Source organism: Cyprinodon tularosa, unplaced genomic scaffold (assembly GCF_016077235.1).
Source record: "Cyprinodon tularosa strain WSP-4 unplaced genomic scaffold, ASM1607723v1 ctg86, whole genome shotgun sequence".
NCBI lineage: Eukaryota > Metazoa > Chordata > Actinopteri > Cyprinodontiformes > Cyprinodontidae > Cyprinodon > Cyprinodon tularosa.
Genome location: NW_024039629.1, coordinates 1,527,777 through 1,553,115, shown reverse-complemented (window position 1 = coordinate 1,553,115; position 25,339 = coordinate 1,527,777). Strand labels below are relative to the sequence as shown.

At 35.0% G+C, this 25,339-nt stretch overlaps 1 protein-coding gene across 1 annotated transcript in view; it reads right to left on the bottom strand.

Annotated features, from left to right (window-relative positions):
* si (sucrase-isomaltase (alpha-glucosidase)) overlaps positions 1 to 24,951 on the bottom strand; it is a 72,929-nt gene extending 47,978 nt beyond the window's left edge. Inside the window, exons 1-16 of the mRNA XM_038273165.1 lie at positions 24,841 to 24,951; positions 23,840 to 23,951; positions 23,291 to 23,376; positions 22,942 to 23,059; positions 19,161 to 19,270; positions 18,870 to 19,015; positions 14,236 to 14,407; positions 13,864 to 13,963; positions 12,775 to 12,887; positions 12,565 to 12,690; positions 10,390 to 10,521; positions 9,825 to 9,944; positions 5,340 to 5,453; positions 4,803 to 4,887; positions 4,501 to 4,618; positions 1,746 to 1,917 (exon numbers count right to left, since the gene is read on the bottom strand). Coding sequence (XP_038129093.1) covers positions 1,746 to 1,917; positions 4,501 to 4,618; positions 4,803 to 4,887; positions 5,340 to 5,453; positions 9,825 to 9,944; positions 10,390 to 10,521; positions 12,565 to 12,690; positions 12,775 to 12,887; positions 13,864 to 13,963; positions 14,236 to 14,407; positions 18,870 to 19,015; positions 19,161 to 19,270; positions 22,942 to 23,059; positions 23,291 to 23,376; positions 23,840 to 23,951 — 1,824 coding nt within the window. The 5' untranslated portion in view covers positions 24,841 to 24,951. The remainder of the gene's footprint in view (positions 1 to 1,745; positions 1,918 to 4,500; positions 4,619 to 4,802; positions 4,888 to 5,339; positions 5,454 to 9,824; positions 9,945 to 10,389; positions 10,522 to 12,564; positions 12,691 to 12,774; positions 12,888 to 13,863; positions 13,964 to 14,235; positions 14,408 to 18,869; positions 19,016 to 19,160; positions 19,271 to 22,941; positions 23,060 to 23,290; positions 23,377 to 23,839; positions 23,952 to 24,840) is intronic.
* Positions 24,952 to 25,339: the final 388 nt, after the last annotated feature.

Here is a 25,339-nt window from a genome sequence, read left to right as displayed (position 1 = left end):
AGGAAGGTGTCAAAATCGTACATTTTCTTTCCATCTTCTTTCTTTGTAAGGTATACGTGTGTTTATGTATTAGCAGAGGCCCATAAAATCCCTTTGACAGAGCCCTACAAGGAGTATTTGGCATCTGTAAGACCACCTGATGTGCACTGCTGGAAGAGTATGTGTGTGTAGTTTGCTTCTTGTTTTCTCGCTGCTTTTTGCACTTTGTACTATGGGGAAACAAACACTTGGGTAGTTTGCGGCAGTGCTTTTTCATTTTTTTTCAATAAGATACTATTTTATAAAGTGGGTGATGCTAGTCTTACAAAAGTTTTAGATGACATAAGCCTGGATGCTTTTGCCTATATTAACATCAGTCAAAACCAACATACAGTATTAAGAAGCTTCATCTGAGATTAACTATTACTTGAAAATTAAGAAAAATATTTATGAGAGCACAAATAGGAATATCATTGAATCATGATTTAATTCAAGTTACTCATCTTGACAGGTTACCTCGTATCCTATAGATTAATTAAAATCAAAGCAATATTTCTGTTTATTTTATCAATTGAACATCTTAATAGCTCTATTTTTATGAATTATCATGTGGACATGGGTGCCATTAGCCTGTGGCTCGGCTGATGAAGCCTAGTATCATTCTTCTCCTCGGCCCAAATAGTTTTTCCTAATTCAGGAGAGGCAAAAAGTAAGGAATGTGAGAATTGTAAGCTTGTGTTGGGGGTTCTTGGGCATCTGACTCCAAATACAGCCCATGCCTTCTGAAATTCCTTCAAATTATTCACTGTGCTTTTGATTTACAAATCAAAAGCTAGCTGCCATTATATCTGCTTTTGAGGCCTTTTTTCGCCACGCTTTTTCTTTCACTGAACTCCCCAATAATATGCTGGGCTACAGCCCTCCAAAAGGCCAGCTATCAATTAACTTTGTGATTGAGTCTCCCCTCTGAAGGGGAAAACTGACTGCTGTCCATCCAACATTTTTCTGCATGTTTCTGTAGGATATAACATGGCCATGACATCAAAGTATTAAAAATATTTTTTTTCTTGCTCTTTGGCACAATTCTAACATTCCTAGAAAATGAATTTGGGGTCTTGTATGTAATTAAGAAAAACAAATAAATTAAGATATAAACTTAAAAAAAATCTATTTCTTAAAGTTCATCCAGGGAAAAAATCAATCAATCAATCAATGCTTTTTTTTTATTACAATGTATAACAAACATCAAATATTTATTTGTTTACACAGTGGGTGTGTAAAGGCTTTTTGCTATGTAAAGCAAATTGTATAAAACATATTCTGTAAATAATATTGTGTAAAATGTGCGGTGTAGAAAATGATCATCAAAACATTTTCTTTATTTTATCTTCTCTCAGATGGAAAATGTCCAAAAAACTAAATTATCGTAAATCCAACCTTGTAACTTTTTTTTTTCAAAGAAAGATAGTCATAAAAAATCTCATTGCTAGATAGCGGTGAACTTTAGAGATGCATTCTATCCCTGACTTTAACTTTTACAGCTTATTTTAAATTCTTTACAGGCACAGTAAACAGTTAACACTCAGGCACGTAGTGACAATTTTAACTTTTTTATATGTGCTAACTCTTTGAGTTGGAAAAAACTAAGAATATCAACTTATATCCATATCAACAGTCATGGCAACTGCTTTATTTATTTTTTAGGTGAATCTTTTAGTTCACATGTTTGTCTATGTACAGGTACGAACTGGCCATGTTCTACTCACATAGGGAATTCCAAAAAGCCCAAACTCCAGCATGCCAGGAATTGCCCATTTTATATCATTCCAGTTGGCACCATTGTCACCCAGCCAATGTCCTGAATATTTCCCTACACCTGGGAAGGAGGAGCGTGTCAGCATCAGGGTACGGTTTGACCCAAACACACGCCGCAGGGCTCTGTAAATGAAGGAAAGAATCATGTGAGGTATGTGGTGAGGTATAATAATGCAAAGAATGGTGGAACCATAAACAAAAAATTACAAAGAGTAAAAAAAAAAAAACACAACATTGCAAGCATATGCACCCTGAGATTAATGCTTGCAGAGTAAAACACACAGAACCATAGACATGTTGGGCTTTTCTTCCCTTTCCTGGCTGTATGCTATTGTGTAACTTTGGAGAAATCGAAGCTGCATTGATTTCCATGACAATTCAAAGTCTTGCTGATGTTTACAAATCTTGTCTTTTGCCAATACTACATTGTAATGAGAGGAGGGAGCGAGAAAAACGGGGAAAAAAAAGCAAAATAGACACATGAATGATGAACAGAAGTAATGATTCAGCAAATTGTCATGAGTGGGATTATTTTTCCGACTCTCAGGTTGGTTTGTGTTTGAGTTGCATGACTGTGGAAGTAAGCACATATAGTCTTACAGTTTTGATTTTTTTTTTTAACCAAGCACATTTCTACAGCATTTTATTATAAATGAGTATCCTGATCAAATCGGCTGGTAATAACATGACTTCCTAGTTTTACCATAGATCCATAGGCCATGTAGGACTACTAATATGCTTTTATGATTTTTCTTTATATATTTTCAGTAATCTAAGCTTTTTATTGCACTTCTTAAAATGTTATTTTATTTTATTTATGCAGCTGAGGACTTTTAGTGGTATTGCCACTACCTTTTCCAGCAATGTTTTTGCGACATGTATTACAAATTACTGCCTTTTGTTCGACATCCTCGGCGTAAAAAATTCAAACCACTGCCATACTGTATATTGCTCAGTTGAAACACCCGCTGTCGCCATATTTAGTTTGCCTGTTGCTGTAGTGTGGGTGCAGTGCAGAAAATAATCCTGTTTGGAGGAGGGGTTTATGATGCATTCAAAGTGTGTGGGAAAAATAAAACTTTCAGTGAAATAGATGCAGACCTTGTCATGTGAATTTATACTGGTTCCTAATTATCAATCATTCTCTTAATATGTTTATGCAAGTGCGTCCTACCGGCTTCTACCATTAGCTATCTTTTTCTGAGCATGCACACTTTCAGATGCATATCTGTGGTGAGCTACCGTTTCAGACAGTCATTGAAGCTCACCTTTCTCACCACGTTTCTTTAAAAAATGGCCAAGGGTCGTAATGGAAGTGTCTATGAAGTTTATGAGTAGAAAAGAAAGGCCTCAGAAGAGGCAGATATATCCTGGAATGCTTTTGGTGGAGAGCTCTCCTTGCAAAGCGTTATGGGATTTGCTGTCACAGCGGCCTGGCCGTCTATTACAAAGGCTACTAATAACAAAAAGGGCGCAGGCACCATGAAGTGTAGAAAGAGTTAACTGACCAATGGAGCAAAAAGCAGTGATCATCTGTCTGAACGGTCAGTTAACTGAGTTCACGATAAAATCCACTATATATTCCCCGCTCTATATAGTGATTAAGGGGGTTAGGGGGGACGTTCGGGGAAAGTAAGCTTGTATGAGCTTTGAGAACAGCAATTTTTAAACAGAGCATGCACATGGAGAAATGGGCTCATGCATGGTCTCACACGTGCATTTTTGTTTAGGTGGAGAGGGCAGGTCTTTTAAAAAAATCTCAAAAATCCTCCACATTACCTTTAAATCTTCGGTTCTAATCTGGAATTGTTTCCCGTTTCTCTAACTCTGACAAAAAAAGTATTGCTTATTTTATCTCTTTCAATCACCAATAATTGCTCAAAATAAAGCAAATGATGCCACATTTGTTTAGGTTGCAGAATTTCTTGCCCTGACATAATATGAGTTATTTAAATGTAGGTTGGTTTCTTTCTCTATATTTATTGAACAATCTGTTTTAAAACTAAAAAAGAGCTGAATAACATCAGCCAAGTATTCAAAAAGAATCCATCACACTAAATGTTACTTTAATGTGTAGCTCATCTATTTTTAAAATTTTCAAAAAAGGTCAAAATTGGCCTGCCAGATGCCTATAGAATAAAGGGTGCGTTGACATGATTTTTTTAAGCATAAAAGAGCAATATGTAATAAAGAAAGCATCTGTGATTTCTTTTGGCAGGTATCCATGATCCACATGAATTTCCGTTCTCCAGTGATTATTACCTCTACTCACTGTGGTTCCCCTTTCTTGGTTTGCAAACATAATGGGCCATTACACAGTTCTGGTGCCAAAACTCATAAGAAATTCAAGCACCCAGGGAGAGGGGCTCATTAAAACATATTTCTGCAAATGGTATTCGACTTACAAATTTCCATAGGATTCATTTTCATGATGTGGAGCAGGGCAAAAGTCGCTGCAGTGCAATGAATTAACAAAACTTTAACATGCCAGTTTTTGTTTTTTTTCCAAACCCACTGCACAAAAGTGTCTGTTTAAGCTTGTTTTTCATTTTTGTTTTCTTGTAGTTTTTTAGTTATTTAAATTAAAAATGTATTTTTATTTTTTTTTTGACACTGCTTTATTGCTCTATGGAGGAAGATGGCAGGTTTACTTTCAATCATCTTGCTATCCATACTACTCCTGTCACTGATTATTGATGCACTCACTGTTCAGTTGCCAGCACCATAGAGTAGCCGTACAAACTGTGGACATCATAGTGGGTCCCCCAGGCCTGCTTGGCATCCATGCAAAGAGTCTTACTGTACATCACCCCGTCCAGAATTTCTGTGGGAAAAGAAAAGATAAAGACTGTAAGAAAGTGGAAAAATTATGTAGGAAAATTTTTAAATAAAAATAAACTGATTTCTGATCAACTTTTGTGATGTGTGTGGGCTGGGTGTGTGTGTTTGTGAATACTGCATAAAAAAGGTTAAAAGGTCCAGCAAGATCTGATTAGAAAAGGTCTTACGTGGAGTATAAGGAGGATAGTTAAGGTTGTTATCAAGACAGCCTTTAGCTGATCCTTGCTTAAAGTTGGCCACTTCATTCATGTCCTGGAAGCATAAAGATTAGAAACAAATATATATGACAGCTAGAACAAATGCATTAAATCGTGTTGTATAATAAAAACAACATTTATCTTGCCTTTTGGGTATCGGGGTTCATCTACCGAAGTGTTTACATCCTTAAAATGTTTTTTTAAACTACTTTTTTTCTTTTTTTTTCAAGACCTAGATTAATCATGGACTCCAGAGAAACTTTAGATAAACACATCCCTTAGACTTGGTATCCATGTGTTTTGCTTAAGTATTGAGAGTCCAAAACCCCATATTTTAGTGAGAAATCCTTAACCATACAGATTTCTGCCCTGTTTTGTCTCAATCATTGCTAAGCGCTGTGGCACTCAACCCAAAGGAAAGCAGTTGCCACAAAATGTATCACAAATTCAAGCACTATTGGGACACTAAATACTGTGATCATTTTATGCTCCTAAATATCTACTTACAATCCAGAGGGCGTCATGTTTGATCTCTCTGGAGAATCGCTCATACTCATCTATCCACCAGTCAATGCAGCTTTGGCTGGTGTAGTCTGGGAATACTGTCTCACCTGGCCACACCTACAAATGAGACAAAGCATCAAAATTACTTGTTTTTAAGCAATACAGTTTAAAGTTGCACTGGTTAAAACCTTGGGAAAATGTGTCATGTGTTTGCCTTGCCGATTGTAATTAAGGTTTTCTCTCCAATCTAAAGACAAAAATATTTATAGAACTCTGTTATTTGAATGTATCTTGAGTGTATAAGTGTCTTTCCACACTGCTAACAGTAAATGATATGCTAATATTGTATACAGAGGTGGACTCCATGGAAATTATTAAAATAAAAATAAAAGACTGTCGCCTGTGGGAATGCTGGAGAAATAGCTCCAAGATGCGGGAATGAGAAAAAGAGGAAAATATAGATGAACTAAGAGAAGGGGTGGATTGATGAGGGAACGGTGGCAAAGGGGAAAGCGGATAAAGAGCCAGACGAGTTGAGGAAGAGAACAGAGAAGAAAAGAAATCGATAATGCAATAGAAATCTGGCGACGTGACTGTGTGTTAGAAGTCATCCTTAATGACATGTATTGAGAAAAATGATTAATCTACACAGGGAGAGGGAGATATTTTCTATGTGTGTATGTGCCAGTATGTATGCAAGTTTTGTGTGTAAACACTGCTGTTGATATAAAATCTCAAGGTTGCCCCACTCTGGCGATCTTTTAACACATATTTATAGGTGGATGCTTTCGGCACACGTTAAGGACTCCAAGGTCAGAGCTTATTGATAGACCGTTGCAGATGCCATCTTTCTTCTATGAATAATTTGTTCCCTTGCTCCAGGATTTTGTCATCTACAGATCTCAGCTAATGGTTTCTACAGGGGAAATACTTTAAACTAATCGGGTGGTACTTGTCACTGCTTACCTCTTGCTGCATTTTTTTTTTGTTTTGGTTTTGTCTCCTTTCTTTTGGCTGCCTCTGCCCTCTCTCCAAAAGTGATATCATTGCTTCCATCTAGTCTTGTTCCAGGTACCTGATTTTTTTTTTTTTCTCTTATGTCTCATGGGTCCCTGTGTAATTGTCTTGTCAGCTGCTGAGTTAGACAGACAGTCTGTCTCTGTATACATTGTGGTCGATTATCTAAAAGCCCCCTCTGATCCATTTACAGTCTTATCTTTTCTGTTTTTTTCTTTCATGCTACCTACCCTTTCTATACACTATCAGATGCTTTGTTTCATCCAACTAATTTTCCCTCCCTTACTTATGAAACATGTGTTGGCACAACTTAGATATTTGACCACACACGGAAACGTGACAATAAATCCCCTTTCTGTCAAGCAATTAACTATTTTAAATCAAAATTTGTTCTATAAATTACAATAAAAAATTATAATTATTAATTTTTGTTATAATGAAAAAAAATTATCATTTTCTTTCTTTAAAAGTAAGTCAAGAAAAAAGAATTTATCTTAGATTAGGGGGCAGGAGAAACAGAAATTGGTAAACTGCTTACTTTAAACACCCAACAAGGAGCACCCAGTGAAAACAAGAATGTTTATGCTCCTCACTGGCTGAACATTTAAATATTGAAATTAATGTAAAACTTTTTTTCTAAATATCTACTTTTTTAAAAGTACACACAGACTCAACATTCTTAAGTGATGAATATTCAAGTGTAACTGCTAAATGTAACTGCTGTGAAGTTGTGAAAAGTTCGTGTCTACAATGATAGGTTTTATCACAATTTCTTTTTCTCAAAACTTCAAAGGAAAGTTGGTCCAAACCTCTTTAAATCTCCTCAAATTCTTATTATAAATATATATTTATATATATATATATATATTTTTTTTTTTTATAAATTATATTTATATTATAAATATAAATATAATTTTTTTTTTTCTTTCAGATTTACAACCATCTATAAACTTTATGAGTGTGTGCGTGAATGGTTGTTTGTCTCTGTGTTGCCCTGCGATGGACTGGCAACCTGTCCAGGGTGTACCCCGACTCTCGGCCGTAGACAGCTGGATATAAGCACCAGCACCCCTCACAACCCCACTTGGGATTAAGATTGTCAGAAAATGGATGGATGAACTTTATAGTAATGTAAATATTTGCTGGGTCCCAATAATCTTTTTGAAGTTATTTGTTTAAAAGCATGACATGTATTTTCATAATGGGAGAAAAGTCTTTCTCCTGATCTAAGTTGCTACTGTACAGTATTATGAATGAATGCTCACTAAAAAAGATCAAGTTATATGCCATTTCTCTAAAAATATGTTTTGTGAAAAAGACAAGTTTCTAGTCAATCAGACAGCTGAAGCTTATCCAAAACGCTGGTGCACGTGTACTTACTAAAACTAAGAAAATAGAGCACATTAGACTGGTTTTGAAATCCTTCCACTGACTCCCTGTAGCTGAGAGAATAGACTTTTAAATCCTTCCGTTAGTCTATAAATCACTGACTGGATCAGCACCTCAATACATAACAGAAGTGTTGTCAGTGTATCAACCTCCCAGACCCCTCAGGTCTTCTAGTTCTACTCCAGTCAACACTCTGTACACCCAGAACTAGAACCAAACATGGAGAAGTAGCATTTAGTTTCTATGCTCCACTTATCTGGAACAAGCTCACAGAAGACTGCAAAAGTGCTGAAAGCCTGAGTTCTTTTAAGTCAAAGTTAAAAACCCATTTGTTTAGAGATGCCTTTTACCATTGAATAAAAACTGCCAAGTGAGGCATTATTGGTTTAAGGTTGTGATCAAACTGTTATACTTTCTTCTCTACCTGCTTTTACAATGTTTCTTTTTACTTTTTTTTTCTTTTATTCTGTATTTTTTGTGGTCCCATAGTTCTATTAGTCTTACAAATGTTGTTGGTTTTTTTCTGCTTTTATTTTACTTCTATTCTATTACATCTAATTAACATAAAGCACTTTGAATTATGCTATACCAATAAAATTGCATTGCCTTGCCTTGCCTAGTTCTTATTATCAAAATGCTCCTTTTGTGTCATGGAACCAATCACAGCAAACAAAACAAAAAGAAATTATAGTTTGAGCTGTAGCAGACCTGTTGCAACCTAAAGTGTTTGATGCTTGACATGATTAGGGTGCAGTTCTAAGAAATTCTACATAAGTAAAGGTTTGTTAGGGTACACACTCATGCAAAAAACTATTATGAAGAATAGTGAAAGTGACTAATGCGTGGCATGTAGCTTTGCATACTATGAGCCCACATTGATCAATTAAAATTCTACAGAGTCAGAGCTTAAGTGAGAAAATTAGAAAAATAAAAGTCCTGCTATTCTGCATAGAGCTTGGAGAAATGACTGCAACAGATGAGTTGGATTTAGATGTGCTCTCAAATGTTTCGTCAGCATAGTGTGTTGGATGTGATGTGGGGTTAGGGCAGCAAGTTATTAGGAGCAGGATATGGAGAAGAATGGGGCACACCCATGACACCAATGAATGAACCACTTTTTAACTAGTGCAAGATTGTTTTGAAAGAGCTAGGCTTTTTTTTTTTTTTTTTTTCAAAAGCCAGGGCATTTTTAGTTACATGAAAGTTAACTATAATCAGTCATATTCAAGGGTGCAGTCTGCTTCTACAGACAGCCTAATATAGCTTTCCATTTAAAAGTGGGTACAAGCAGCAATTTTTTTTCAGCTCACAGATACACACATTTGCACATGTTTGAACACCCCATCTGTCATGCAGTGACTCAGAAAATTTTAAGATTAGGTACTAATGCAGAATCAATGCATATGTTTGACCTGTTTATAAAACAGCATGGAAAGGCAATTATGGTTTGGATTATGCCTAATTGTGTGTATAATCAAAGGCTACAATATAAAAGCATGGGAGCTACATATCTTGCTCCATATGTCGACACTCTGTGGGAAACAACTTTACAAATCTGTGCTCTGTGAAAAAAAATATATAATATATGGCCTGAGTATCTGGTCAGAAATAACAGCTAGCTTGGTAGAGGCACTGAATTAATTCTACAAACATGTATAGTTGTGGCTGTGCATGTCCTGAGAAACAGGAAAGTTAAACTACAAAACATTTAGTAAGTTTTCTAGAAACTGTTGGTGGTTTTGGGTCTCATGTTAAAAACATGTTTATAGGAAAAATAAATATTCTGTCACCTAATTAATAGACTTGCAGGGCATGTAAAGTGTTTTAAGAAGTTAAAGATGTGAGAAAACTGATCATCCATGGTCAGTGCTTGTGACGATTTTGTCAGTTTTTTTTGTGCTATATTAAAGACTTGTTAAAATAATAAAATATGTAAATTTGCACAAAATAATTTTTATATGTACTTATTTCAAAACTTTACTTGCAAAGGATAAAAAACTGGAAGATTTTTTTTTTATTCTAGATCAATACCACATTATTAAAATCATTCTCTTTAGAAAATGAAATAAATAAATAGCTTACCTCTCCAATAAGAGGAGTCTTTCCATCTGACTCAAATACCCATGCGTTCTTTGCAGTACCACGGTCATACGACTCATATGCAGCACCCCCTACCCTTTTGCTGGTGGCTATTGCAGGGTCCTGAAGAAAGAAGGACATTTTAAAAAAGAATACATCATGCCAAAAATATACTGCAATTTCAGATTTCAATCAAAAAAACAAGTTTTTGTTTCAGGTTACAAACTATATTTTAATTCACAGGGGTGCGATAAATCATTGGCAAATGCTTGTTTGATTTGCAAAATAAAACAAAATGCAGGTTACAACCTGTTTCAACCTTTTAATATTAAATATTGTTGTGCAGACCTTTTGAACTCATATACATTCATCATATACATTTTAAATGATTTTTATTTTACATGAGGTATTTTTTTTTTTTTTTTTACTGGCCAAAACATAAGAATTACAGTTCACTACAAACCATGCATTTTTATATTTCCCAGATGAATCTTTGGATACTCATTCTAGTGTTTAATTTATAAATGTGTCTTATGCAGAAATACTGTGAGCTGTGGATTGTTCTTACCAGGATGAGGATGTATCTCTGTCCCTTTTCATGGAGGTAGTCAGCAAACTGAGGCAGTTCCTTAAATTTCTCTTTGTCATAGGTAAAATCTTTCTTATCTTCCATGTAGTCTATGTCAGTGTATTGGATATCCTGTCAGCAAAAAAAGAAATAAAATAAATCCAATGAAAAATTTGCTGATAACAATAAAAGTTCAGAACTAGTGTAAGGTTTGCATTTGTGCACTCCCCTTTACATCAAAATGTTAGAGCAGAAGAAAAAAGATTAAAGGCCTATGTGTCAACTAAGGATGTTTTTAAGGAAATAAACATTGCAGCTGTTAACATATTAAATAATTTTTTATGTTGAATAGTATTTGGGCTCTTTTAATATAACTTGCAAGATGTTGGAATAACTTAATGTAGAATAAAGATTAGGACAAACGATGAGTATTAACTCATCGTTTGTCAAGAAAACAATCTTAGATTCAGCAGTATCAGACTGATATCAATGCCTATTTTGATTTCTGTGTAATATAGATTAATATTGACCCCTTGTTAGAAAAATATCACAGTTTAGGCTTTATTTTAAATTATTTATCAAAAAGGTTAAACACAGGATTTCTTTCCTGTTTGTGGCTACTTGTTTCCAGTAACCTAGTAGATTTCTGAAATTATATCGCTTTTCTTCATTTTCTGCTCATTTTGATACACATAAAGAAAGATACAGTTAATATTTTTCATAAGCATTCTGCAAATATCTTATCGAGACTTTATATCTTTAAATATGATTCATGTTTTTACTAGGAGGACTTTTTTTGAGCTGGTCTGCTAGGCTTCACTTCAAATGACATGTCCGGGTGTTTTGAAATCCTACCAGATCTTTATTTCTGACTTTGTTGACATCTTATCTGTTTATCTAATGCTACTAAACCATATCTGTGTGTACAGCATGACTGCACTCAGCTTGAACCCATTGTCTGAACATGTGAGAAAGATGCATGAACAGTATATTTCTGCAGGAACAGACCATATCCAATTGAGATATATAATGGTGAAATCTCTTCCCAATTTTGATATTATTCTACATGTTGGGAAATAATAAAGGTCAAATTAAATGCTGTCTGACTTAAAGGGATTTTTTTAAAATGACACAGAATAACTGTTTTATTTATAAACAAAAAAGATCTTCTCAGTATCACTCACTATCATAAGGGACATGAAGATAAGAAGTGAGGCTCATTTCCTAGAAAATGTCGACCAGAACTGGTATTTATCATATGGCTTAGTCGGAACAAGATAATGGAGTATTTTTAACATTCAGTTGAGGATGAATGAGATAATAAAAGGAACCCAGTCGATTGATCTTTGATCAGTGCTAACATTGGTTGACGCTTGAAAAATTGTGGCTCCTGGATTGAACCTGTACAGGCCAGAAGACTCTCCATTATTTGACAGAGAGCTGGATTACCCAATCTAAGCTAAAGGCCATCCCTATCACTCAGGCTGTCTGTCGAACTCTTGCTCCAACCTTCATATCACGTCCTCACACATAGTGTAGTGGTTAGAATGTCTTACCTGGGAGCACACAGGTTTACAAGGTGAGTTATCAGTTGCGCCTGTTTCCTTTCCAAGAAGCTATGAAACAGTGGTAACAGTAAAAAAGAAGGCCTGTTTTTTTTGTTCCCAAGATTGCCAAAACTTTTCATTCAGTTGTAAATTATTCATTTTTAAAATATATTTTTTCTCAGTGTTGTCAAATCAAAAAAGAAAACGGTTTTGTATTGAATGGGATGTTATGTTCTCAATCTAAGCAGTGCCTTTATCTAAGGTTTACACCTTGCATATCCAACTTAATGAGAGTTTATTATTTACTCATATTGGAACTCTAAAAGCTGTAAAAACAACTTATAACCATATATGACAGTTGTTAACGCCGACATATAGATAACAAAACAGATACCATGCTAAGCAAGAGCAAACATTTCATATAACCACATTATTGCATAAGAAAGCTTTGGTACAAAATGTTAATCATTGCTTTTTATATTCAAATATAATAGAGAGTGAGAGTTATAACTCTGAGTTATAACTCTTTGAAATTATTTTATGTTAAAAATCCTGTAACAGGATATTGAAGAAAACCTGGAAATTTTAAAGTAAGAGAAGTATGAATTGAAAGAAAAACAGATCTTACATATGGAATGTTCACAGCCCGATTCCTCTCCACTGTCTTTTTCACTTCTGCAAGACTAGTGTAGTTCCACCGAGAGAGCTGGAAGCCCAGGGACCAGTAGGCAGGAATGACAGGCTTGCCGATGAGCTAGGGAGCAGGGTTTGGCATGATCTTATAGCTGTAAAGCTTAATATGAATAAAGCCCATCTATTAAAAATGAATGAATGATACCTCAAGGAACTCATAAACAACTTGCTCTGGTGTGTCTCCAAACACCAAGTAGAAGTCAAGGATTCCTCCAATTGTCCTGTAGGTCACTGCTGGGGCAGGCTGCAGAGTCACCTCTGAATAAAAATAATTTGTAAATTCCACTAATGTCTTAAAAAGATTATTACTGGTTTACAAGAAACAATAAAATAAACATTTTACTTTATATGTGGGTCAACATTACAGTGCAGCTTTTTGATGCTTTTCAGTCTAATTCAGCTACTAATTGTTCTGTTAGATTTGTGCACACAGATCTTTGATTGAGGCAGCGGAACCTCTATTTGCGTCACCGGGGTGAGGTATAAGTAAAGCTCATTGTGAGTCATTGTAACTGACCTTTTTTCCTGTTAAATATAAATGTGTAAAACCATTTTAATGTTGTTTTGTGTTGACCGATATGCTAATGCCCTCAGCCATTACTTGTTGTTTTTTCGTGTTCCAGTTTTAAACTTTTTCTTTTTGGTTGAGTGTAGACATGAAGGAGTTTGAGTAAAAATAATTAAAATACAGTCCTTTTCATGACTTTTGAAGTTTAATGCAAATATGCCTTATTGTTTAATGGCATCTTTTATTATTTTTCCCCATTTAGGAGAGTGGCTAGGATAAATGTGCCTTTATTTTAGATCATATTTAACCTAGGATACAAATAATCGGGAAATACTAATTAGGTTTTCGGAAGAGACAGATCAACTAACATAGCTCAGTTAACAATTTCTGTAAAGGCTGCAGTTGAATTTATTTTATAGAAATTATTTTTTGTGCCAGTATATAAGGCCTTGACTTAATAAATGTATTCAAATTAAAGTTGGATTTTTCTAAAACCTGATTTTTTAGATTATCTTACCATACTAGAAAAAACATAAAGAATGCTTAATCTCTGTTGTTTTACTCATCATGTACATTGCAACTGCAAGATCATACAGACTCTGCTCTTAAACACATAGCTGCTTTTTCACACTGTTTTTTCATGGTCTCTGTGAACATCCCTGAGGAGAGTGAAACACATAGACAAGTGTGTATCCTGTGTGTACATGTGTTGGTGTTTATCTTTACCCATGGCATTGCTGTTCAGCAGAAACACCCCAAAAGACTTTCCTGTATCATCTTCGAGACAAAGGAAGAAGGGATACTGTCCGTAGAGATTGTGTGTTCCCTGCAGGGAGAAAGGATGTGGGGAAAAAAACTTTGAATTGCAGGAGGAATGTAGGAGACTCACTGCAACTGAATAAGGGGGGATAAGTATATTGTTAATTACTGTAGGTCATGATAAATTCAATTAAAAACCATTTGCGAAGCAATTTGAAAACATGTAGAGGTCACACATGTGTGCTAATGCATATATTCTTCAGTTAATTGCTCTTGCACAGACATTATTAACTTTTTAAATTTTCATCAACAGAGTTGTGTCTGTGTAAAACTCCTTACCCCATTGGGGAAAGCATCCCTGGTAAAAATGGGCCAGGTTCTCCAGTTCATATCATGTCGATATCTTTGATGTACATGTTCACCTAGGCCATAGATGTATTGAGATGGGAGCTTAGCAGACAGCTGTATGTACTGGTCGGCAAACACAAGTGGAGCCATGGTGGTGTCAAACCTGAATGTATTTAGAGAAGAAAATATCACAGATGTGAGAGATTGTGATGTGAAAAACTGGATGGGTGAGAAGAGTGAGAAAAAAAAATGTGAGAAAAAAAACAAGAGTATGCGTTTTTGAGCGGAGATAGCAGAATTGGACAAGAATTGTGAAGGACTTATTGCAAAAAAAAAACCCAAAAAGCACTTGATCTCATCAAGCTTTAATAGGCCTTCTGGGTAGCATTTCTTCAACATGAGACATGAATTGATAGTTGTCAAAATCTGCAAGTAACAGTGATGCATGCAATAAACAGACCTTGCAAATGTATAATCATAATAACCATGTTGGTCGAAACAGAGTTTTTGTGGTCAGCCATTATGATCTGTTACATAACATCAGTGCAATACTGACCCTGTAAATAGACATATCTTTTTATAAGAACATTTCATTACAACAATAGAACACCCACATGCCAGCCACACAGGCAGCAGAGCATAATCACGACTAGCCTGCGTGCACAATCAGTACTTGGATTTTAAATTGTCGTTATTGCCGCAATCAGATACCGCAATCAACTTTTATTGATCATATAGTCCCGTTTCTAATAGTTTAAAAGTAAATATTTAAGCCTGATTGCCACTCAGTACTACCAGCCATTGTTATCAACTTGATAATGTGTACTCTTATCGTTTTTGTTGTCAGGACATCATGTCAAACTTGTGCAAGGTAAATGGTGAAATGTTCCCAAAGTTCTGCTTGACTGCTAATGTAGTGCATTCACTTTGTATATTTAAAGGAGAATTCCGGTTTTTAACACTTTTAGCCCATTTTCTGTAGTGTGTTTTATTTAGCATTTTGTAAATCCCATTGAGTTCTGTTGGAATAGTCAATATTCCCCTGCCACCGGAAACAGAAATGGGGCCTGTTTACACAGTTGTAGTCTTTTCGCTTCACTCTGTGTACTCCGACGTCGAGGTGCTAACGTCTCTGTTAAACACTTTAAAAAACTCTGAAAATGGAATACGAAAGGTGGATTCTTGATTCTCGACGTCGGAGTACACAGAGTGAAGCAAAAAGACTACAACTGTGTAAACAGGCCCCATTTCCGTTTCCGGTGGCAGGGGAATATTGACTATTCCAACAGAACTCAATGGGATTTACAAAATGCTAAATAAAACACTACAGGAACGTTTTTTCTTTACGAAACTTTTTTTGGAACGTCATTGAACAGCGCTGACGACCCGGTGAGTAGCATATTTTAAAAAAAGAACGTTTAAGGTTGTTTTAAGGACATTATCGGACATGCACTATGGAAGCCATTCTGAAGCAGCCAGGGGTGGATTCTAAATAAGCCAAAAAGCAGAGACAGGACCAATTGTCAAAATTTTGGTGTCGATCATTCGATTTCATCCTGGACACTACAGAAAATGGGCTAAAAGTGTTAAAAACCGGAATTCTCCTTTAACATCAACTAAACATTTGAAAAAGACACATCTGCATGGACACAATTTAAATAGATAATAAAGTAGACTCCGAAATCTGTTAAATTTAAAACAGTATTCCAATTCAGCAACTTATCACATATGCAACATCAAGTCTCCTAGTTCAAAGCAAGAGGATATGGTGGGGAAATTACAGATAAGGCAGGACGTTAGTTTATCCTAAAGCAAAGGTTGGGCTGTGACTTTTGGATGATTGTGTACCTGTGTTTTAGATATTTCTTGTGATTAGAAATAGGATTTATTTAGTTCGATCTTTACAAAATGTTCTGGAAACAAGGAATGTTGGTAAATCTATATCACTAAATTCCAAGGAATTTAAAGCATTCATATGCTTTTGATCATATAGTCTGGCTATATTTTAGAGTGAATATTTTCAAATCTAATTGCAGCATGTTGTTAAGATAAGATGTTTTTACCAAGTCTTATGGGATTTATTTAATCTAAAAACTATGTACATTGCTTTCTTTTTTAACAACCAGGAAATGTGGTTTAAAAAAAACACTGAGCAAACACTCAAAGCCTGACCTCTGACTTCTATGCTTTGGCTTAATTTCAAAGGAGGGAATCTATGAACTAAAAAAGGTTAATTTTCTATTAGTTTTTAGGGGCTACAGCAAAACAGACTTACTTCACTGAGTGAGTTGACTCAAAATTGACCTACATCTAGATATTATTTTCTACAAGTCAATGTTTGACTTTAGCAAATAAATAATTAAACTTTATTATATACAAATCTGCTATTTGGAACGGAGTGTTTGAATTTTAATTGAAGTACAACCTATAAATAGACTTTTTTTGGAAAAAACTTTAATAAACAATTTGGAAACTGTACGGCCTCTAAAGGGGTTTAGCTGAAGTTGCTGTTCTTTGGTTAATCTTTTCATGGATAGCTTTCCTTTTGTTCTGCACCATATCTACAGTATATGGTGATTATGAAAAGATATTTAAATTATATTTTCAATAATACGGAAAATATATTTTGAGTAAAGAAAAAAACTCAAATAACTTTTATTTTATTTTATGTTTCTATTTACTTTAGAAAAATACAGCTAAAGTCAAGGTCAAGGTCCTACAAAACTCTTCCCCAATGACAGGATATTTTTGACAATATAAAACTTTGTACATGGCCAATTGAATGGAAATGAAACTCATTGGAAATGTAAATGACCAAATTCAGATTATTCAGTGTTTTCATTGCTTTTTGGATAATGTTTTTAGATAGATGTTTTCATTTAACGTAGGAGACAGAATTGGCTTGATGGTGAGGTCTCAAGTTTATGTTGTAATTGTAGTATTGTTATATGTAACAGAATAGCTGTAACTGCATAATTACTGTTTTATTGGTTGCTAGTAACGCATTGCATACCGTGCTTAACATATATATTAAGAAAATCCTAAATAAACTAGGCCCTAAAGTGTTTTAAAAAGACATGTTTATTCAAGGATATGTTGTATCTCCACTGGCATACCTAAAACCACATAACCACATGACACAGTTGTTTCAATGGATGAGGGTGGTTCTTAGAAAGCTATTCTCTAACATGATGTGTCACTAGCTTTGAAGTCATAAATTTCAGGGCATATTGTGGGTAAATATATTTGACAGCCTGTGCCTAACATTTATTTTATGTACCCTGTAACAAATGCATTTTAGAGATAGATACTTAGACTCTCATAATTCCTGTATTAATGCACAGCACAACACCTGCAATACCAACTTTTTTCATTTCTCTTTATCAGTATCAACCCAATATATTCCACTGTATAGATTTATTTAGGATTTGATTAAAATACTGTGATCTGTTTTATACACATGGTCTACATTTAAAATCCAACTTTTGTTTTCCTTGAGTGACACCACAACAACCTAAGTCCTCATGGTTAAATGGATGCAAATAATGAGAGGCAAATTATGTCAAAAAAGCCAAAAATTAATTCATTTTAAGGCAAATGAAGGCAAATCCTGTATTATTTATCAGCTTTTGTATATGTTTTGTTTTTTAAACATACCTGTTATGTAGAGCAGTTATGGCGGTAATAATTTGAAACCTAATGGGATTGCATACCAGCCCTGAGGGGCAGTTAAATATTGTAATATTAACATTGTTGTCTGAACTGACTTTAATGCTATAAATTGGCGAAATTATAAAATTAGAAGGAGTAACCTTTCAATACTTGGCATTAACACTCATATCTTCAGTTTATCACCTTCAAAGTTTATCACCTTCACAGTAACCTTCCTGGTAAGCTGAATTCTTGCAGTATTTGTGAATTTACAAACACATGAGATTTCATCTTGTACCGCTTCAGCTTAAATGGTTTGAGTCCAACCCAAAGGGGGTCAGCCAATCATGTTACAGTATAATGGTTTAAGGTAGGACATATACCTGTGATGAAAGAAAGAGTAGTTGAGCCCACAGTCAAATAAACTCAGAAAATGACGCCGCAGGAGGACGTATGCATGGCTGCTGCTATCACCTCTACTTTGTCAAAATTCATGATTTAATTTGCTTAAGAGCAATAGCTAGAGTGTAAAATAATAATTTGAAGTGGTTTCTCATGGTTTCATTTGTTACCATGACTGGCTGAAACCAAACTTTGGTAGGCAGGAACTAGGTTTTGCTTTGCCCAATCAGCTTCGGAGGTTCTGCAGTTTATCCCCTTTTGCCCAAGCAGAATTATTTGAAGAAATTCCATACTATTAATGTGTATAACTAGACCAAAGTGCTAAACATGATCAATCTGGCTTTCAATGTTATTCTTATAGAGGTATTTAGACAACATAACCCCTACAGGACTTGCTTAGATTATGGTAAAACGGATGAAAAGAGATGACTGACTATATCAGATGTGGTTCAATATTAAAAAATATAGAAATGCTGTTATCTACTCAGTAATTTTATTCCATGACATTGAGTTTTACTTTACCCTGTTTAATTTCAAGACAAATCACAAAAGACCCCAATGGCAATACTCACAGTACTCTGTTGTTTCTGCTGACAGTCAGGCCAAAAGGTTCGTTTGTGATCTTAAGTGTCTCGCTGATAGGGGTGGTGGGGTTGCTCTTTACTGTAGCGATGTGCTCATGAGGGACCTCAAACCTCTTGTTATTGGAATCGAAGATCTATGGGGAAAAAAATTGTCAATTAGGCAGTTTCTTATCTCATGGCCATTGACAATTTTTGATTTACAGTTTACCTTAACCTTTTAAAGGAAAGAAAGGGGAAGGAAGAGAAATAAAGGAAGAACTAGATAAGCTGATCAGTCACCTTAAAATGAAGTCGGTTACTTGTCTGCATTTCTGCATGCAAAGTCAGCTGCTGTATGTCGCCACCGAACATAGAGGGAGATTTCATTCTTGTCATTTCAGCATGAATCACTGCAGGATAAAAACCAAGAAATCACATTTGTTAAAACTGTAGCAATTAATATATTTACTTTAAAAAAGGAAGTCATACAAGGCTAGATATTAAAGAGCTCCCTGCAGCTGACTTCCTTCTACCGGAATAAGCAGAAGATGACGAATAAAAGTAATAAATTATTTCATATCTAAATTCATTTATCCTGTATGACAAAACAATTGAATGGAATCTTTGGAACACAGAGTAAGCTTGTGTCAGTATTTTCATTTTTTTTTTTTATTTATTTATCATGTCTATGTTTTTTAGATTCATAAAAAACATAGACATTGTACATCTCTGTAATTGAAAAATCACGATGATGTTGAACAACAAATCGGGTCTAAACTAGAAAATAATCCACTTTAGCACTGTAATCACTTAACCACAATTATAGTTAAAATACTTTGAACCAAAAATGTAGAAACTTGGTGTCAATATCTATATATGTCAGCTTATACAGGTGCTGGTCATAAAATTAGAATATCATGAAAAAGTAGATTGATTTCAGTAATTCCATTTAAAAAGTGAAACTTGTATATTATATTCATACATTACATACAAACTCATATATTTCAGATGTTTATTTTGTTTAATTTTGATGATTACAAATGACAACAAATGAAAATCTCAAATTCATCATATCAGAAAATTAGAATATTACTGAAGACCAATAAAAACAAAGGATTTATAGAAATGTTGGCCAACTGAAAAGTATGAACATGAAAAGTATGAGCATGTACAGCACTCAGTATTTAGTTGGGCCTCCTTTGGCCTGTATTACTGCAGCAATGCGGCGTGGCATGGAGTCGATCAGTCTGTGGCACTGCTCAGGTGTTATGATAGCCCAGGTTGCTCTAATAGTGGCTTTTAGCTCTTCTGAATTGTTGGGTCTGGTGTATTGCATCTTCTTCTTCACAATACCCCATAGATTTTCTATGGGGTTAAGGTCAGGAGAGTTTGCTGGCCAATTAAGAACAGGGATACCATGGTCCTTCAACCAGGTACTGGTAGCTTTGGCACTGTGTGCAGGTGCCAAGTCCTGTTGGAAAATGAAATCTGCATCTCCAAAAAGTTGGTCAGCTGCAGGAAGCATGAAGTGCTCTAAAACTTCCTGGTATGTGGCTGCGTTGACCCTGGACCTCAGAAAACACAATGGACCAACACCAGCAGATGACATGGCACCCCAAACCATCACTGACTGTGGAAACTTTACACTGGACTTCAAGCAACGTGGATGAAGTGCCTCTCTTCTTTTCCTCCAGACTCTGGGATTTTGATTTCCAAAGGAAATGCAAAATTTACTTTCATCATAGAACATGACTTTGGACCACTCACCAGCAGTCCAGTCCTGTTTCTCTTTAGCCCAGGCAAGACGCTTCTGACGCTGTCTGTGGTTCAAGAGTGGCTTGACACAAGGAATGCGACAGCAGAAACCCATGTCTTTCATACGTCTGTGTGTGGTGGTTCTTGAAGCACTCACTCCAGCTGCAGTCCACTCTTTGTGAATCTCCCCCACATTTTTGAATGGGTTTTGTTTCACAATCCTCTCCAGGGTGCGGTTATCTCTCTTGCTTGTACACTTTTTTCGACCACATCTTTTCCTTCCCTTCGCCTCTCTATTAATGTGCTTGGACACTGAGCTCTGTGAACAGCCAGCCTCTTTAGCGATGACCTTTTGTGTCTTGCCCTCCTTGTGCAAGGTGTCGATGGTCGTCTTTTGGACAACTGTCAAGTCAGCAGTCTTCCCCATGATTGTGTAGCCTATAGAACTAGACTGAAAGACCATTTAAAGGCTTTTGCAGGTGGTTTGAGTTAATTAGCTGATTAGAGTGTGGCACCAGGGGCCATCAATTTTGAACCTTTTCACAATATTCTAATTTTCTGATATGATGAATTTGAGATTTTCATTTGTTGTCATTTGTAATCATCAAAATTAAACAAAATAAACATCTGAAATATATGAGTTTGTATGTAATGTATGAATATAATATACAAGTTTCACTTTTTAAATGGAATTACTGAAATCAATCTACTTTTTCATGATATTCTAATTTTATGACCAGCACCTGTATAATAAATTAAACTTGAGTTGGGGCAGACCGAAATCCGTCTCAACATCCTCCATAAGGGAGTCCATTTTCTCCATATAGTACTTTTTTTTAAGAAAACAAATTCGTCATATCAGTCATAATAAGTTAAAATAAGCACATTTAAACTTATTATTCTTCTTCAAGAAGGATTATTGAAGTGGGGAAAATGGAAAAATACTGACTTAAACAGCCAGTGAGTCACAAGCTAATCTGTACAGAAGGTCTCTCCTTTATTAAAGGCCAAGGGGATTGTTAGGAAGTAAAAGGAAGAAAACAACAGTAATTGATATTGCAGTGGACCAAATCAAAGGTTGTCAGGCAATACTGATATGATACATGTAATCTATAAAGTGGCAGTTTCAAAGTTTGTCATTGATTTTTGTCATTTTAAGTAAGAAGTGAGTATGGACAGTCCATAGTAATCAAAGTAAGTTTGTGGTCCTTTGGAAGACAATGTACTGTTAGACTTTTTATTTTATTCAAGGTTCAGCTTGTAATACTGATTAAGATAAACACCCAGTGGACTATTTTGCTGATATGAGGTCTTGTAGCTTCTTTCAAAAATGGAAATTTTGAATGATGAAGGGTTCGAACACATTGTTCCTATGAGTGCCCACAAAGCATCATAGAAAAATAGGTAGGCATAGTGAATATCTGTTGTTAACAGATGAGACCCTTTGTTGCAAACAGAAAGTTTTCTTTACCAAGGAGGTACTCAAATGAAGTTAGTCCAGTTACTTCAAAAGCTGGAGCTTTCAAAAAATCTGGGTTCTTCCACTTTGGACTCTGTAAGCATTGGATCTATCTGTAAGAGCATCAGACTGATACTGCACCATTTTCTATAACTTTTTATAGTGTTAAAATGTATTTCTTCTCTCAGGTGATTCTTAAATTGTGGTAATGTGGATCTGATACAGGAATTCAAGTATCTGGGAAAGTTCAAATGAATAAAGGGTGTAAAAACTACAGTTTACGGTACTAAAATAAGATAACAGTTCCTTCTTTTGGCCTCAGTGATCATATAATTGTGACTCATAGGTATATCTAGTACGCAGTTGTTGTTTCTAGCTATCTCACATGTTTGCACTTCTCAGCAATAGATAATTGTATAACCTACCCAATGCAAACAGCATATATAGCATTTCTAACACACAAAACTGTTACACATTTGTATTGTATCTACTGTTTCTTCTTTCAAATGTGCTCTTATTTAGTAGCTTACAAACTAAATTAGTGCAAATATAATTAGATTTTTTTTTTAAACACAATGATTCGGCAAACTTTGGGCAGAGAAATGACACACAAATAAAAAAACAAAAACAAAAAAAACTTACATTTACTTAAGTCAATCATATACTCTAATGTAATTCATTGCAGTTTCACTAAAAAATCATACCTAGTTCAAAATTGGCAAAAATAAAATAAATTGCAGATGCAATGAGAGAATAGATTACCTCTCCGTGTCATTAGGATAATGAAAAATACAGCTAACACCTGTAATGGTTAGTAAACATGAAAGGTTGAAGATAAAGCTGTGAGGTGGGAAGTATGGCTTTTACCATAGTCAGAGTTGTGTACTGATTCCACTTTATATCCATGGTTGGTTGGAAAAAAACACCAGGGAACACTTCGCTGATCCAGAGGACTCCAGCAACAGCCGCGCTGCTCACATCCTGACTGTTGATATAAGATAATGGAAATGTAATACCTTTAACCATACCCCTCATTTCATCATTAGTCAATATAACCAATCATACTATTAGAACTCAGTTATTTGCTTATAGCTGGCAAAATGTAATAGATATAATACTTGTATTATTTATTATTCTTTGCAATTGTAAGACTAAGAACTGAAAAGATGAACAGAATAAGTATCATTTCCACGGATGACAGATTATTTATTTCTACCTTTGAGGCTCCAGCATCAGGGTAACAGTCCACTCTTTCAGCCATAGGAATGTTGGGACACTGAGGAACAAATCCATCTAATGTTTCTAAAAAAAACAAGTACACCCACAAAACCAGATAAATTAAAATTGCTTTTTGTTACTCAAAAATTGTTTCAGTTTTGTACTCTCTGGTTTTGAATCATTTGAAACACAATATAGTCATTCTCTCACCATTTCAGAAAATGAGTAGGGTTTCACCAGAGGTAAAGCAATTTGCATAAAAAAAAAAAAACATCTAACCCCTTTGTAAAGAATTGTCTCAATTTACATAATTTGCCACAAGTTTAGTGGAATACATTTCATTTATCATGTTAAAAGAGTGCAACATACTTAAGATGATGCAGCTTGTCGTTATCTAAATTTACTAAAATCACCTTTTAATTCAAAGCTTTAGAAATGTCATGTTTCTTTCTCAATGAGTAAAAAAAAAAAAAAACCTTCTAAACATAACTACTCCCTTTGATATTCCCTTAGCATTTATATTAGTTTTAGAGATTAATTTACTTACCATCTTTGCTTTCACCATTTCCTTTTGTTGCAAAAAGAGCAATAAAAGTGATGGCCAGTACGGTCATAACGACAGCCACGACCCCAAGGATCACTGTCACCACTTTCCCCATCTTAACACCCCAAAAAAAAGTCAAAAACACAGAAATATGATGATAATAGAAAACATCACTAATGTTTAGTTTTTCTTAGCATCTTCATTTCATCATGTTATCAAATATTGTGTACACAAAGAAATCTATAAGAGAAATGTGGCGTACTTGTAGGAATTAATCTATAAAGTTTTTCAAAGGATTGTTTGGCCTGACATAAATGTTTTTGTATGTTTTTGAGTTTTCTCTCTCTTTAAGGATATCAATAAGCCAAGCTGTCATTTTGTTTAAGAATGTGGATGGAAAAAGTCAAACACCCAAGTGAGTGGATGTGCCTGGTGCTATCAATTTCACATAAAACACACACACAAAAATCTGACTAACATGCAAGATAGCGCATAGCTCCAAAAAAAAAAAAAAAAAGATTATCAAACAAATTAACAGAAAGAAAGAAAGCAAACTCCCTAGTCCTTGTTTAGCTTCCACTTATCTAAAAATAACTTCAACACAGTAGATCATCTTACTATCTCCTACACAGACTGACTAATGAATACACAGACTCTCAACAAAATGAAACTTTTAACAAATTCATTCCAGTGGAAGTTTAAAAGGTTTTGATATTAGGAATTAAAATATTAACAAAAATACATTAATACTGATGTTGACCTAGAATGCTGTTTATTGCAGAGTGGACAAAAAATTTAAAGCCAAAAGCTTTTCTGTAGGACCAATATATCTAATTTTATCATATGTATTTTATTTTCCATTCCATTCAATCCTTGCAGCATTCCAATTTTTTAAATGTGCAATCATGCTATATATCAAAACAAGGTACAACATTGCTGAATTTCTTTGCTCTAGATTATAGAAACTGTAACCCCTTGAGGAATGTAACACTCTGTAATCCTACCTTGGCGCTCTGTTGTGTCCAAGAAACAGTGATGACTAGTTCAAGACAAATAGCTGTTTTATAAACCACTGGATTATTGTGGTCAGAGGGTATCACCTCCTCCTCTGCTCGCAATGCAAGTCATGGGTGGGTGTGTATATGCGTGTGTTTTACAGTCTAAGCATGTGAACCCCAAGGTCACAGAGTGTCAGATAACAATTTGCAGTGTACAAAATTTCTGAATCAAAAAAATATTCTTATCAGCACACTGCTATCTATCATGTAGCTTCCACCTGCACCAGTTTGAACTCTGTTTGGCCTTTATAACTGTTTTAATAAGGGCATATCATTAGCCTATAATCTCTCAAACAGAAGAGTAAACTTTTTGTGGAGATATGTAAGATGTGACTCAACTTAATCTTTAAACCATTATGACCACACTGCCACTTCTTGGTAATCAACACTCTTAGCTATATAGGCTGGTAGGTTCACTTGCCCAAATCAAGAGAATTAAAAAGTA